The sequence below is a fragment of the Corythoichthys intestinalis genome, chromosome 6, assembly GCF_030265065.1.
Source record: "Corythoichthys intestinalis isolate RoL2023-P3 chromosome 6, ASM3026506v1, whole genome shotgun sequence".
Taxonomy (NCBI): domain Eukaryota; kingdom Metazoa; phylum Chordata; class Actinopteri; order Syngnathiformes; family Syngnathidae; genus Corythoichthys; species Corythoichthys intestinalis.
Genome location: NC_080400.1, coordinates 26,442,711 through 26,459,412, shown reverse-complemented (window position 1 = coordinate 26,459,412; position 16,702 = coordinate 26,442,711). Strand labels below are relative to the sequence as shown.

General features: G+C 39.5%; 1 protein-coding gene across 2 annotated transcripts in view; it reads right to left on the bottom strand.

Moving 5' to 3' along the window:
• Positions 1-16,702, bottom strand: part of ift80 (intraflagellar transport 80 homolog (Chlamydomonas)) — a 67,804-nt gene that overhangs the window by 9,384 nt on the left and 41,718 nt on the right. Inside the window, exons 9-16 of one of the 2 annotated variants that reach the window (XM_057838307.1) lie at positions 12,249-12,428; positions 10,650-10,736; positions 10,390-10,508; positions 5,110-5,184; positions 4,479-4,642; positions 4,330-4,394; positions 2,884-3,019; positions 2,656-2,803 (exon numbers count right to left, since the gene is read on the bottom strand). In XM_057838307.1, coding sequence (XP_057694290.1) covers positions 2,656-2,803; positions 2,884-3,019; positions 4,330-4,394; positions 4,479-4,642; positions 5,110-5,184; positions 10,390-10,508; positions 10,650-10,736; positions 12,249-12,428 — 974 coding nt within the window. The remainder of the gene's footprint in view (positions 1-2,655; positions 2,804-2,883; positions 3,020-4,329; positions 4,395-4,478; positions 4,643-5,109; positions 5,185-10,389; positions 10,509-10,649; positions 10,737-12,248; positions 12,429-16,702) is intronic. The other variant, XM_057838308.1, reaches the window with a different exon arrangement.

Sequence of the window (16,702 nt, the reverse complement as noted above, 5' to 3'; positions counted from 1 at the left end):
ACCTTCCTTTGAGCTAGTTGAGTAACTAGCGCATCACATTAGTGGGTTCAATTAAACTCTCAAAATGGCCCGAAAAAGAGAACTTTCATGTGAAACTCGACAGTCTAGAAATGAAGGCTATTCCGTAAGATAAATTGATGATTTCCTACAAACAGGCTCTAACCAGACTAGGAAGAGAAGTGGGAGGCTCCGCTGCACAACTGAGCAAGAAGACAAGTACATTAGAGTCTTCAGTTTGAGGAATAGACTGCTCATAGGTCCTCATCTGGCAGCTTCATTAAAAGTACCCGCGAAACCCAAGTGTGAACGGCTACAGTGAAGAGACGCCTCCAGGATGCTGGCCTTCAGGGCAGAGCGGCAAAGAAAACGCCATATGAGACTGGCCGGCTAATAATATAGTGTGTCACAAAAGTGAGTACACCCATCGCATTTCTGCAGATATTTAAGTATATCTTTTCATGGAACAACACTGACAAAATGGCACTTTGACACAATGAAAAGTAGCTTTTGCAGCTTATACTAGTGAATGAATTAACTCTATTATACTAGTATAAGCTGCGCACAGACCAATTTTTTATTGTGTCAAAGTGTCATTTTGTTAGTGTTGTCCCATGAAAAGATATGGCGGAAAACACAGACAAGACTGAAAAAGCAGTTTCTGCTCTTGCAACCCTCTTTAAAATAAACTGCTGTATTTTAAGCCAAAAGAACTGTTGTTTTTGATAGAACATGTCTATATGCTGCCATAGCAGATTCATGGCGCATTAAGCCCCCGAACTATTTTTAATTTGTTCGTTTTACCCTGAAAACCCCCATTTGCAGACGTCGGGCAACTGCTTTTGTTTCAACCCAGCCATAAAACGAAGGTAATTAATTATATTTATTATTCAAAATGTCCTTTGTTTTTAGCTTAGAATATTTAATTGATGTGTCATATTTCAATAAAAAAAAAAAAAAAAAACGACTTTAAAAAATCATTCATTCACATATTTTAAACTTTTAAACAAATTATGTCACAATGAAAAAAATGGCGTCTGTAAAAAAGTCACGGATATATACCTCATTACTATCGCTTAATTGTAATTTTTTTTGTTACTGTCGCATTTTCTCCGATATGTTGGATGATAAATAATCGATCCAAACAAAGAAAAATTGGAAAAAAAAAAAGTTTAAAAGGGTAAATATATGAAAAAGAAAATCTCGACCACTTCTTGATATCTGCGATTTCTGCATCGCGACCCTTGTTATATTACCACATTTCACGCATAAAATCCCCCCCAAAAATCCAGCTTTGGCCATTCACAGCTGTGTCTTGACACTCAGTGATACATGCTACATGCGGTTTTGGATCGAAACAAGGTAAGTACGTGATAATATCTCCCTAAAGTCATGGTGTCTGTAATTCTGTTCTCGTGTGCTCTCTCAGGGTTTTGCTGTTTAAAAAACTTTTTTTTAAAAATGCCTTCTGTTCAACAATTTTTCTTCCCCCAGAAAATTGAGATTTTAAGCTTTCCACTGATGTATCACACATGCATATCGGACAATTTTGATAGTTGGCTAAATTGGGGGTCTCAGAGTGGAACTTCAAGTCACCTGAGTGTTTTCCGCCATATACCTAAATATATGCAGAAATGCGAGGGGTGTACTCAATTTTGTGATACACTATATATGGGCAAAGAAACACAGACATTGCACAAAGGAAGATTGGGGAAAAAAAACTTATGGACAGACACATTGAAATTTGAGGTGTTGGGATCACAGAGAAGAACATTTTTGAGACCAAGAACTACTGAAAAGATGCTGGAAGAGTGCCTGACGCCGTCTGTTAAGGACTGTGGAGGTAACGTTATGGTCTGTGGTTGCTTTGATGCAGGTAAAATGGGAGATTTGTACACAGTAAAAGGGATTTTAAATGAGGAAGGCTATCAATCCATTTTGCAACCCCATACCATAGCCTGTGGACAATGCTTGATTAGAGCCAATTTCATCCTTCAACAGGACAATGACCCAAAGCACACCTCCAAATTATACAACTATTAAGGGAAGAAGCAGGAAGCTGGTATACTATCTGAAATGTAGTGGACAACAGTGTCACCGGATCTAAACCCCATTGACCTGTTGTGGGAGCAGCTTGACCGTATGGTATGCAAGAAGTGCCCATCAAGCCAATCCAACTTGTGGGAGGTGCTTCTGGAAGCGTGGAGTGATATTTCTCCAGATGACCTCAACAAATTAACAGTAGGATGCCAAAGGTCTGCAACGATGTAATTGTTGCAAGGGGAGGGTTCTTTGTTGAAAGCAAAGTTTGAGAGACAACATTTTTATTTCAAATAGAAATCCTTATATCTAACCTTCTCAGTGTCTTGATTATATTTACTATTCATTTTGACTCATTTGAAAAATAAAACTGACTCTTCAAGGAAAACACAAAATTGTCTGGGTGACCCCAAACCTTTGAACGGTAGTGTATTATTTAGCCTTTATGTACAATTCTTGACAATTTCAGAGGGAGCCCATGTGCAAAATAATCCAAACATTGTTCTCTATTACACCTTTTATTTACAACTGAGTCAGTTATCAGTGATAGAAAAACTGACTTTTCTTACAGCGTTAAAATCAATAAAAAGTTTGTGATTAACTGTATTAGTGTGTTACCTGCCATCCTTGGTGTAAAGTGTTTTGGGAAGGAGCTCCTTGTCAATAAAAACAGCGCTGGGGTAGTACCAAACTGTGAACTGATTGTCTTGAACACCACACAATATGTTTGCTGTATTGTTCCAGGCCATGCTGTGAATCATGCTACCTACAATACATTTAAAACAATCTTGTTTGCGGAGGGTAGAAAAACAGACAATAGTCCAGTAAATTAAGTTAAGTTCAGACCGATTTTACAGATTTTAGGCTCGCGTCCGAGGTACCGCACAGTTGTGAGATAAAGGTCGCGGTTCTTGTCGATCAACGCTATCTTTCTTTCAGTGGACGGACCGCACTGATCGAGAGCTATTTCCACCACCTCCAGCTGCATATAAAGAGAAAAAAAACACACATTTTTGGAAAACAAAGTGACAGAAGCAAGACATACCTTTGCACTTTGACCCAGCAGTCTGGTTTCAGTGTTGTGTATAAGAGTCACAGAGGCTTGTGCAATGTGCATGAACCTCTTTAAGGAGCAAATTTGTGGGCGCATGTGTTTGAGGTCCATGCCAGCTGGCTTCAGATCATTGCGCTGGAAGACAACGCCATGCTGACAGCAAGTACAGCTACATCCACTTGTTTTGCGCTTTACTCAACCCCTCCTTTCTTTCCCATAGCCAACCCTTCCATTTGTATTTAACACAATGAAAATGCTGTGTGACAACAGATGATTTCTGACATCAATGTAAAAAATGAGCAGAAATGTAAAATTGATGAAATCTTTGATGGGATAATAGTCAACACGCGAGGAACAAACAATAAAGAATCATTGGAAATGAGATGCACAATGAGATGTGCACTGGAACAGGAACAGTTGCATAACAGAAGTGAAGCAATAAATAGACATCGTTTATCAAAATCGCTGACTATTTTGATTATCATTAAATCTTCTAGGAACATTGTTTAACTTAAAATATCCAAACCCTCTGAATTTTAGCCTCTCAACCGTCAATATTCTACCAATGTCTCCAAATCTTTATTTCAACAAACATATCATAGTGGGTTCAGTTTACAGTGGCGGTGAATGTCATAACTAGATATAATGTAATTAAATTCACACCACTGCACTCCAAGCACTAAATTAAATGAACAACACTGACAGTTTTCCCCAAACGGTTATTGTACTGGATCCCTCAAGTGGAAAAAAACACTAGTTCTGTACTTAAAACTGGTGCAGTAAGCATTTTTATTCACAATGCTCGATTGAAAGAAAGCTGTAAAATCTAAAATTGACAAACCATATAGGCACAATCTACAAGCTGGCTAGACAAACTATTTTTGTTGTGCCACTCCTGCCAGAAAATATGCAAGTTCACGGTCGGCTGGGTTAAGCATGGCTGCATTGGTAAGCAAAATACAAAATGGATGGATGGTGAGAGTGATTAAAAATTCTGACATCACAGGGAAAGAGGTCATCAGTACGCGACATAAAAAGATTTTCTAAGCATTTTTCAGTGTTTTGAAGAACAATTTTAGAATTGTGACATTTAGACTTATCCGGCAGTGACTTCTTAAAGATTTAATTTGATATAAAAATTTTGCTAGTCTTAATTGACAATGAGAATAAAGGCATAGTTTTTTTTCCTAAAATAAACTCAAGAGCCAGACGCCCCTCCCACCAATGGATTTGCTTACCTTGTGAGTCAAAGACTTCCCATCACCGAGAGGTTTGCCGGTCAAGGCGTCAAAGAGAAGGATGACTTGTTAAGGATCCGCCCCCCCCCCGAAAAAAGATAGCAATGAACGTTCAGTGTCTGTAATCATATTTGAGACTGCGCCCTCACCTTTTTCATCGCTCTTGTCACGAATGGCAATGGTGTCGTTGCTGAGAGAGACACACTGAGAATTGAGGATGTCGGCCCTCATACCGGGAAATTTCGGGGAGGAAATGAGTCGACCCTCGTAGGAGAAAATGTACAACCCTGCCCCGTCCACTAGAAGAGCATGTCTGAGTGGCAGCAAGGGAAGGGGTGGAGGGGAAGCAAGAGGATACAGTGAGTAGACTTTTATATGGATGCGGTGCGGCTGTTCATCTAATAAACCAGATGGTCATTAGGTAGAGGATTTTTATGCACATTAAAAACAGCAGCAACTTACTCAGCGTAACGCTAAAGGCTTGCCTGTGATTATAGAATGACAAGTAATCTATTTAACAGTATGATGAGTGTCAGGGACACTGCACTTGAGTGATGCACAAGAGCTACTCTATATTAATCTCATTTTCCCGAGTGGTTACAATATCAGACTTATTATATGACATACTTTAGCTAAGCTATAGCACAGCTCCCGTGTGTGTATATGTGTGTGTGTGTGTGTGTGGTAGTAATGAAGCTTTAGAGAGGCTGCGAGGCGATCCTATGACCATCTCCCGCTCTCCTGTTCCATGGCTGCCAGGATTAAGCATGCAGTGCTCACCTCTCCGCTTGCAGAATGAGACTGACTGTTCCCTCCTTCAGGTCAAATATGAGGGGAGTGTTCCAGTTCCGTGTGCTGGAACAAACAAAGCAAGCAAATATGTACGGTACTCCTATCATCTTTTGCAAAAACATGTATTCAAATGAAAACAGGCCCTGACAACCAAGCTGAGAAAAAAACATATGTATACCGTATTAGCCCGAATATAAGACGGCCTTGATTATAAGACGACCCCCTCTTTTTCAAGACTCAAGTTTGAAAAAAAGACTTTTTGAACACCAAATTAATTTTTATATAGAAAATAATTACAGTAGATCTGAAACAAATGATTATAACAATATATTTGAGTGAAAAAGCATGTTATTTTGCCTTATTCAAATATTAATATCTGAACATTTAAATATGTAATCTAAAGCGCAATCACATTCGTAAATGAATGGCTTCTGGTTTTTGAAATGTAAATAAACCAATCTATTGTGATAAAACAACAAAATTGCAATAACTGCTTTAACTATCAAAGTGAAGTCTAACTGTAACTGTAGTCTTGAAACAAATCTGAATAAGGAAAAACATGCAAAAAATAATGCAAACTGGTTAAACTAGTAGCAGAGATCTGTCATGACCAGGGGTCGCGTTAACCGAATATTTTCCGTCGTTGACCGTTTTTTTAAAATGGTGACGGAAAAAACTGAAGCCCGTCTGTCATTTTGACCGGTTGCAATTCACACCCCAGACCACAGGGTGGCGAGTGAGCATATTAATTAGCTATTGCCTCTTTTGATGCATCTCGCTAACCGGGTGCTGAGTGCTGACAGCGCATTGAAGAGTTAAGGACAGGAGGCTTTGGAGCGCGTCTGGGTCACAGACCGGTGCAGCTGAACCACTGGTTCAGAAGGAGCGCATGCTGCGGGATTTCCTTCCGCTGAAGCGGGTGCTTGCGGGTTCAGGAAACCCCTCGTTCAGAGAGTCTTGTCGACTTTTTATCAGGTCACTTGGAGAAATGTTCCCTGATTTCAAAACTTTGGCTGAAGTGGCGCTTGTAATCCCAGTCTCCAGTGTGGCCGCAGAGCACGGATTCAGCCTCCAGAACAACATCAAAACGGCCATGAGAAGTCGTCTGTCCGAGGCAAAAGTCAAAAACCTCATGACAATAGCCTCTGCAGCAATCCCACTTGAGACATTTCAGTATGCACAAGCGGGCACGCAATGGCGTACCGCGCGCATGTGAAAAAATGTGAAGACCGAATCAACTTGCGCGGACTTTAACACCAGCTCAGTGAATCCATTCACATTTCATATGCAGAAAACATTTTGTTGGGTTGTCATGGTCTTTCAGAGGACAAAGAGGTAAGTCATTTTTCTTTTTTTTTTTTAGCGTAACGTTGTGCCGTACTGCTTTTGTCTGACAATGAATGACCTGAAAAAAATTACAGGGGGATCTGACTGCCACTGTTACCGTTTCTGTATATATATAAAAAACAACTTTAGTAAGGGTGAAGTGCAAATAAATTATAGAATTAAGATTTGTTATCAATGAAAAAATTAAAGTGTTCGTTGGCTGTCACTGAGTGGCATTTGCGATCGCTACACAAAGCTAACTAAATTACCCCAAAGAACGGTAAGAGACGTAGGACTGGTAAAAATAGATTATGACCAGATTTTTATGACCCTGTCAGTCAAAATGACAGACAACGAAAAAGTCTAGCGCAACCCCTGGTCATGACAGAACATCGCTTCAATACTATCTGGCGCCATTTAGCGTCGTGAATGGGGAGAGTAGCTGAGATCTGTCATAACAGAACATCACTTCAATGATATCTGGCGTCATCTAGCGTCGTGAATGGGTATAATGTCTAGACCGCAAATATAAGACGACCCCCTCTTTTTAAATCTTATTTCAATGCAAAAAACAGCGTCTTATATTCGGGCCAATACGGTATATATTCTAAAATAACGTGTACGTTGGTTCAACCAGTTTGCTGGATTTTTTAAAGTTTTGATGAAAAAAAGAAGAACAATGATTGTACGCCTTATAATCCAGTGTGCCTTATAGGTGGTGTGAACTCAACATTTTAAAGGGTACCACGGATGGAAAGACATTAATTCCTAAGAGATAAATGTGAGTATGAGTTATAAAAATTTGATATTAAAACCCCTCTTAATGTTTAAATAGTAGGTCACAATTGTTGTTGACGACGCAATGCACTCTGGGTGGTGACGTCACTGGGCGGTGCTGCCGGGCTACCAGTGTCACGCTTTAGCTGCATAAACATGTCATCGGTCCTGTCACAATTTGAACCCGAGCAGAAAAGTGATGAGCAGGACAGCACTGTATATATTTCACAAAACGAACTGCAAAAGAAATTAAATGAAGGCCTTGAGCGGGATCTGAACCCGCATTTCCCATACAACAGACAAGCGCTTAGACCACAAGACTAGACTTCAGCATGACAATATCATCATGATTTTTCTAAACATACAGTGCTGCTCGAAAGTTTGTGAACCCCACAGCGATGGTCAGATTTTTTGTAAAAAAAACTAAAATAACCTTATTAAATGTTAAGTTATACCCAAATCCACAATACTGACATTCCAAATAATGGACTGAAACTAAAGAAATAGTTATATTGTCATTCTTTATTTAACAAAAGTGGTTGATTTAAGAAAAACTCAGATATCATGTGTGCAAAAGTATGTGAACCCCTTCAGTTAATAGGATATTGCGCCTCCTTTTGCAGAGATTACCTCAACCAAACGGTTTCTGTAGTGACTAATCAGCCTCTCACATCTACTTTGGGGGATTTTTGCCCATTCTTCCTTGCAGAACGCAGTCAGTTGAGAGAGGTTTGATGGGCGTCTGGCATGAACTGCTCGCTTCAGGTCCCGCCACAGCATTTCAATGGGATTTAGGTCAGGACTTTGACTGGGCCAGTCCAGAACACGAATCTTCTTTTTCAGCCATTCCTTGGTTGTATTGCTGGAATGCTTTGGATCATTATCATGTTGCATGATCCACCTTCTGCCAAGCTTTAACTTCAAAACAGATGGCGTCAGGTTATGTTCTAGGATTTGACAATATTCCTCAGAATTCATGATTCCCTGGACTATGTGGAGTTGTCCAGGTCCTGAGGATGAAAAGCAAGCCCAGATCTTGACATTCCCACCTCCATGCTTCACTGTTGGGAGAAGGTTCTTTTGGTGGTATGCAGTGTTGACTTTTCGCCAGACATGGCGGTTTTGGTTGTGACCAAACAGTTCAATTTTGCACCTACATCAGTTGATGAAAACTCTTTTTAATTTAGTCTCGACAACACAACTGTTAAAAAAACAAAAAAAAACTACTGAATTGATTGATTAGGAAATCAGGTTGAAATAATAGAAAATTCCAAAATGTTGAGGGGGTTCACAAACTTTTGAGCAGCACTGTATATCTCTAAAAAGAAAGTGCGGCAGTCATGACTACGGAATCCGAAAACACGGCTTACTTCAGACAGCAAGCAGACAACAACAACATAGGGTTTATTGAACACACAAATCACGATCGCGGAAAGGGAGACACTAAAAGGGTCCGTGACAGCAGGTCGGGATTAAAAAAATAAAAAAAAAAAAAAAAGGGGGGGGGGGGGGGACCTCGGTGAGAGGCAGACAAACGGAAAAAAACAAAAAAAACAAGGCAATGATGCAACTAACAACGAAGGGATATACAAACTGTTAAATGGCAGCAAGTCAAGATCTCGGCAAGCCGCCTAGGATCGGTTTAAAGACACTGATGATGAGCTGGAATTGGATGCAGGTATGACGTTGGAAAGTCATCCCACAGATCTGTAACAAAATAATCTGACCAGCAGCAGAATGTGACAAACTCATGTCAGTCGTCATACTAACTTCTCTTACCAGCTAGCACAGCTATTCTCCCTGCCCAGCCCAACAGCGTCGTCACCCCTAGCGTGCATTGCGTGCGTAAAGTATGGCGCCCTCCGTAGGTCAAAACATGTTCTAAATATGATAGATTGTTAAATCAACTGCAATAATATATGTGTTTCTAATAAAATATTTTAGTAAGAGAAAACAGTTGTGGCTTATTAGAGCCTTCAAGTCTGTAAGTCCAAGGTTCCCTTTAGATAAAGCAGAATTCAGTTAACTTATTGGCTGCCATTGACGGAGATAGATGTCCAATCCATTTGAAATGGGTCTAGATGGCAACAAATCTCCATTCACTGTTAACCCTCCCAGTTCAACACAAGTGCTACAAGTGACGAATAAATTTAAATTCACAGCAGGACAAAAATGGCCACGATTGGATGTCTATCACTGGCACTGAAAAAGTTGAGTAAATTGATTGAACATTTTAAATAAACATGACTTCGGTTTAAGTAAATATATCATAATTTGCTGCAAGCAGGGATCAAACCCTGACAGCCATCATGGCAGCAGAGCGCGCAGACAACTGTGCTAAAAACCTAGGCTGACTGCCCAATTGCCAGCGTTCATCAGAAGTGAGGCTAATTTAACACAATTAATTTCAAGTTCAATTTACTCAGAAATGTAAGTAATGTAATTTAGCGTAATCGGAAAGTGGCAACCCCAATTCAAATGAAGTAGAGACATTGTGTTCAACATAAATAAAAACTTAATACAAAGATTTGCCAATCGTGTTCAACCAATATTTATTTGAAGACACCACACGGTCAAGATATTTAATGTTCAAACTGATGAACCGATGAAAGGAAGTTTTATTTTTAGAGTATGCACAATATATACGTATATGAAAACATGCACTTCCAAACCACAAGATTACAGATACAGTAAAGCTGTTGATTTAATCTTGTGGCTCAGAAGTGCACCTTTTTCACAATTTCTTGGTGGTCGCACTGCCTTCAAATAAACAGATGCCGTATACATAAAAAAAAAAAATTATAATGTTCAGAGAGACATCAGCTATTTCTGTAGTCATAACAAATTCTATTTAAATTGGAATGATTTCCCACTGCAGGTAAGTGAACACAGACTGGAGTTGGCAATGTGACAAAAATATGATATCATCACTTCACTGCTTTTATTCACGTTTCAAACAATATGCTTTTACTTCCTTTTTAAGCTTTGAGGATGAGGAGAAGAGGTTTTGCTTTGGCAGTGCATCATTTGTGAATTGATGTCCATATAAGGAGGCTTATGTTAACTCTCAAAATGGGGTAACATATTCCATCTCCATAGAGGCAAAATGGGTGCAAACTTGTGGCAGTGGGAATAACGGATGCGCGGACTGAGTGAAGTGCTCACTTGTAGATGTAGCATTGAAGGGATGTGGCGACTACGAGGTACCCAAAAGCAAGGGAGGCTTTTATAACTCGATCTCTGAACTCCAACACGTCCACCGCATCGTTCATCACATTCCTCACCTTAGGAAAAAAAAAATATAGAATGACACATGAAAGATTGGTGCCGTACACATAAAACATTTTATTTATATACACAGGAAGCAGTATATCATATATCTAAGTATACGTAGGGTAACTGTGGTCAGAGAAAGACATTTTTACCTGTTCGGAATGTGCGTATGCACGTACTGGTGTGTTGCCATAGATAAATACTTCCCTAGCGGCTCCCTCTGTGAATGAATGAAAGGGCTTTTTCCAGCGCCAGGTGAAAGGTGGGGTTATTTTTACAGCTTTACAAATCTTCCTCCTTCTAGCCCCTCCAGCGAGCCAAAAATTTACAAGCAACACAAGCAAGAATTAAAAAAAACAACAACATTTGACCACAAGGTGGTAAATTTAGCTGGCTGATTCACAAACCACTGGCAGATGTGCACGTTTAAAGTAGCCGGTGAGAAGGAAAGGCGGAGGAGGAAGACAGAAAAAGGCTGGCAATTGGTGGCTGATGACCTGCGCTTGTTTGGTTTACACAAACTGCACTCAGTAAAGATGCTTGAGCCTGTTCTTTCGAGGTGTGTATCCTTTTCTTTGAACATGTGCACATGTTAAATTTGTGTAAATGCTAGTTTGTGGTCAGCTTGACTATAACAGTACAAAATGGAGCAAAGGGAGGCAGCTAGACAGTGTAGCCATTGTCATTGCAAGACTGCCTGGCACAAGGGCAGGCCCCAACTGTAATATAGCTGGGTAGGGTATAAATAGCCAGAATCCTTTTTTTTTTTTTTTTTTTTGCATGTGTAGGCAAGTCATGCTCATATGTACCTCCAACATTACGTCTACAGGCACATTTTAATGAGGTGCAATTCCACATAAAAGTTATACCAACAAAAAAAAAACTTCATCAAGATAATGGACAGGAGTTCCTCAGTTCTGACGTACAACATTTTGAGGTTATGATATTTAGTTGTTTTGCATAGTAGTGTTAAGAATATGCTGTCATGTGGCAAAAGATTATGTTAGGTTTATTTTGTATAGAATATTCTCCTATGCCGCATGAGAATATGTCATTGTATCACAGTTCCAGAATAGCCCTAATCGTCTTGCACCGTCAATGACAGCCAATGCGTTCTATATGTGCCCTATAACGGCTTAAACCAAATTTTTGGTGAAAAAATATCTGAGCTTTTATGTTTAGTCCATAGCGCCAGCCCTATCTGCAGTCTATTTTTTTTTTTTCAATCTTGGCACAGGTCTGTGCTCCTTACATATCTACAGTACAGGCCAAACATTTGGACACACCTTCTCATTTGTGCGTTTTCTTAACTTTCATGACTATTTACATTGTAACTTCTCACTGAAGGTAATGAAATTATGAATGAACATGTGTAGAATTAAGTACTTAGCAAAGAGGTAAAATAACAAAAACATGTATAATATTTTTGTATCTTCAAGGTAGCCACCCTTTGCTCTGATGACTGTTTTGCACACTCTTGCCATTCTCTTTATGAGCATCAAGAGGGAGTCACCTAAAATTGTTTTTGACTTCAGAGATATGCCTTTTCACTTTTCAGGGTTAATTAGTGGAATTTATTGCTTTATCAATGGGGTTGGGAGCTTCATTTGTGTTGCATTGAATGAGGTGTGTCCAAACCTTTGGCCTGTACGGTATGTCAAGAAGAAGCTTACAGCTGTTGTGTTGAATCTCAATAGATAGGGCAGCCATGCAAAATGAAGTGCCTGCTGAGTGTAAAAATCTTACTCTACCTGCATGGTTTTCCTCTTAGTAAGGGTGATCATAAAGTTGTTCCACTCCCAGTGCTGCTCCACCACATTGGCGAAGATGACATGGCCATTCCCGCAGGCACCAGCCACCTGGGTGCCATCAGCAGACCATGCCAGGCTAAACACGCTGCCCGTGTTGGGCTTCTCCAAAGCATAGGACCACTGCAAGAAGAGGAAGAATCGTTAACAATGATGGCTATAAATGTTCACTTCTTTTGGGAGACCTTCGAAGAGAATAGACATTTACTGAGGAGGTGAGACCCGCATGAGTAAGAGCAGATACCCATGCACATAATGTAAACTCTGCTGGAAAGACGTCCCAGTCAGTCAATCAGCGATTCATGATGAACTGTGAGACATTGTAGGAGCGCTTGGGCCTGCCAAGTCCAGCAGTCGAACTCGTAAACATGCACTCTGCAATCCTCATCTATCACACAAGCAGGGGACAGGGAAAAAGGCGGGAACAGGCCTAACAAAAGCTTGTTTTCTAATGAGACATGATTTCGTGGTGAAGCCTGAGGGAAGGGTCGCTCAATAGAGGTGTCACATGCCAGAAATATAAACATCCTTTTAATATCTAATTAGGTATGAAGCCCTTACTCTCAAGAACAAATTTCTGATTAATCAATTATTAAAAAGCAATATTTAAAGAAAATATCGGTCCATTGCCTGTACTGGTCTGTGAATTGGTGTTTTCAGTCATTTTGCAGGTCTTCAATTTTCAGTACTGGTAAAATGATAATAAAAGACTTTAAATTAGGGCTGTCAAAATTATCGCGTTAACGGGCGGTAATTAATTTTTTAAATTAATCACGTTAAAATATTTGACGCAATTAACGCACATGTCCTGCTCAGACAGTATTCTGCCTTTTGGTAAGTTTTACAGCAAGGCTTTTTGTGCTGTCTAACAGCGAACTCTTGTGGTCGCTTTGCGACATGGTTCATTGCTTTCTTGCCAGTTCAATATGGCTGCACAACGTCTCGGGCTGACGTCTACGTTGTAATGTTGTGCTTATGTGATACTTGGACAAGATTTGTCCGTAAGTATGGCTGTTGTACATATTATGTTAGTAAGCGAAATGTTATATTTTTTTGTATGAGACGCTTTTTGTTTATGTTTAGTGAACCTGTATAGCGTGCTCAGCTAACGTTGTTGCTAATGCAATGCTTGTGTACTTTTTTTTAGTTTTATGACGGTCTAAAGAGGACAATGGTTTGAGGCCATTTTATTAATAAATCAGATGAAAAGGGAAGAAGTCTGATTATTAAGGCGTCGTTCACTAGCTGTCTAGCTTTGGAAAAAGTAGACGCTTCGGAGTGAGGACAGCATAGACAGATTTAAATGACAGTAGAGTGAAATGCCCACTACAGTCCTTATGTACCGTATGTTGAATGTATATATCCATCTTGTGTCTTATCTTTCCATTCCAACAATTTATTCTACAGAAAATATATATAATTTACAGAAAAATATGGCATATTTTATAGATGGTTTGAATTGCGATTAATTGCGATTAATTACGATTAATTAATTTTTAAGCTGTAATTAACTCGATTAAAAATTTTAATCGTTTGACAGCCCTACTTTAAATACATAAATTTGAACAATGAGGAACACAAGTTTGTCAATGCTCGGACAGCAACACTTTGAAATTTTATAGGCTAGCATCAAACTTAAAATTTTACAGCTTTCTTCACACTTTTACAGTTGTTCTTTAGTCAGCGTCTGTGCCTGGCCTCTGATGAGAGTTGCGCTTTCCTCACCTGTCCTACAAGTGGTCATCTTGAAACCTTCAACAACTTATAAAAGGAGCAAAGTGCTATTGGTAGCCTAAATGTAGCCATTTTCTTGCAATGACGGACAAGTGCGGCTTAGCCGCCAAGAACTATCGCAAGCCAGAAGAAAAGAACCTCAGTGTTTTTGCCGCTTGATACGCACACAGCTGCGGCATGTGAGGGGTTGCCTTATTTCCTGCATGTTGCCTTTTGACGGGGCTAAAAGGTAACAGTAGGCAGGATACAGGTTAGATGCTTTGATCTCCACTAGCTTGCCTCTTTCCAATACACACAGATCTCAGCTGGTTTCTCTCCCAAGTAGTTAATGTCATTCTGGGACCCAAAATAGTTGCTGCAAAAATAAGAATTGCACTGCAATGTGCACAAGAGACAGTTTGTTAATTCAGTAATATAGTGTTGTAATTGCATTCTCCTCTCTCTGCATCCAACTCCTGCCCTCCTCACTCAACACAGCAGGGATTATTTTCCTTATTCATATTTTTTGACGTTCACAACATGAGTGCATTTTTGCTTGGGGAGGCTCTGGAGTTCGGGCCGGCCTCAACAATAATCAGGGACGTCATTTACTCTGGAGCTAACGTCTTGAGATGGCCCACTCTGTGTTAAAACACCCAAGGGGGAAAGGGAAAGGGATGTCTTGATGGATGCAGCTGAATGCGTACACCAGATTGTAATGAAGCAGGACATGTGATACCTGCCAAAAAGGAGTGCTGCTGGATTCACGCTTACTTAATGCTTTTAACACATTGAGCCATTTTACTCCAGCCAACAAGTGTGTGTGTGTGCATGTGAGATAGAGAGTAAAAACTAGAGCGAAGAGGTGTTGTCATATGCGTGTACAATATTTATGTGCATAAGAATCTCTATGTGAAGGACATATGTGTGTGCAACAATGAAGATCTTAAGTTGAAGTACATGTGAGAAAATAAGATAATAACTCATACATGCAATAAAATTTCAGTGTGTGTGCACAGTGGGAGGTTGATTAGAGTTAACAATTTCAGTGACTGTAATGAAAAGGCAAACTTGTCAGCAACTTCTGACTTTCTGTAATACGAGAAGTAATAATCCGATAATTCAAAATTATCGTATAAGACCTCATCTGAGCACAGGCTACTTAATGATTGTAATATATATGAGTTTGTATAATTGATATGCAAGGCCATGAAATTTTTTTTTTACGGCCTCTGAAACACTGCTTTTAAGTGGAGAAATTATACAAATACATTTCTTTTTTAACAGTTGTATGGTCCCAAAAGTTATTAAATCAAAATTCATTTTGACCAGTTTACAATATTCTATTTTTGTAATCATCCTGAACACTTTAAATGTGGCCCTGAAATTGTCCCATATGCATAAATATAGAGTAACTGCCTCTAAGAGGCCTGATGTGATCATTAAATGTAGAGCTGAAACGATTACCGGTACTCAAATTTTTCGAGTAACTCGATATTAAAATTATTTGAGGCATTTTCTCCGCCTAGAGGAATCGTTTAATCTTGCCAGCTCTAAGCATGACATTTTGACCGGACTGCTTTTAATGCGGCACAACGCGCTGCATAGAGGAAGACGGGAGAGGCGGCAGATATATTTGATTTCAACCAGGCATGAATATAGAGGTAACCAGGAAGAAGCCGACAAAAGCAAAGAGAAGAGAGCATTAAGAAAAAGCAGAAAATGTCAAAAGTGTGGGAGCATTTCAAGCTGGAAACTAAAGCGAACATTATTTCATGTATTTACTGTAAGATAGCGCTAGTATAATACTACCCCCGCCCGGCCTCGGCTACCCACGGCCCTGCAGACACTTCTGCACCCCCCGCTGGACCCCGCGACCGATGACCGCCTACAAACCCGGGCGCCACCGCGTGACCTGCCTTCTTAGCCCCTGCTCCACCGAAGGCATTACGTTTACTCCGAGAGCGAAGGAGCGATATACTCGGGACAAGGTAAAATTAAGTTAACGTAACGCTAAGAAATTACATTGAAACACGTGGGAAAACACCTAACTTTTAAGTGATGTGTGTTATCAAGTGTAATGACATTTTTAGGTAAGAAATAAGATTTTTTTTTTAATAGGAGCTTAAGTTTTTTTGAGTGAAAGCAGTGAATTTTTTTTTTTTCTAGTCACATTTGAGATGCAATTGTTGGCTATTTTCAACAATGTACATCTAAAATAAAGACATTGATTGACTAAAAATGGCTCAATATGAGGTGAAATTTCTTGTTTTCTGATGTATATTTATAATTGCTCTTTACCTTAAAAAAATGTTTTATCCGATTAATGGAGGGAATTTTCAGTGGAATACGCGATTACTAAAATATTCGATAGCTGCAGCCCTAATTAAATGCTAACAACATTAGCCAAAAATGTCTGTGGTGTTGGCAAGGCTACATATTTTACTGTTTGGATGTACAGTCTACTTGCAGGGCATTTAAAATGTGGGAGTTAACAAGCAATTATAACACCACATTAATGTGAATTTTAATGGAAAATTTCACATTTTGGGGGTCTCAAAGGCACATTATGATGTTACAGACTCAAGAAAGGGGAAAAACACTGATAAACAATAGAAATGTACTAAAAGAAGAGAACAAGCAGACATGCAAAACCAGTATATGAAGACATGGGGTGGGATAGG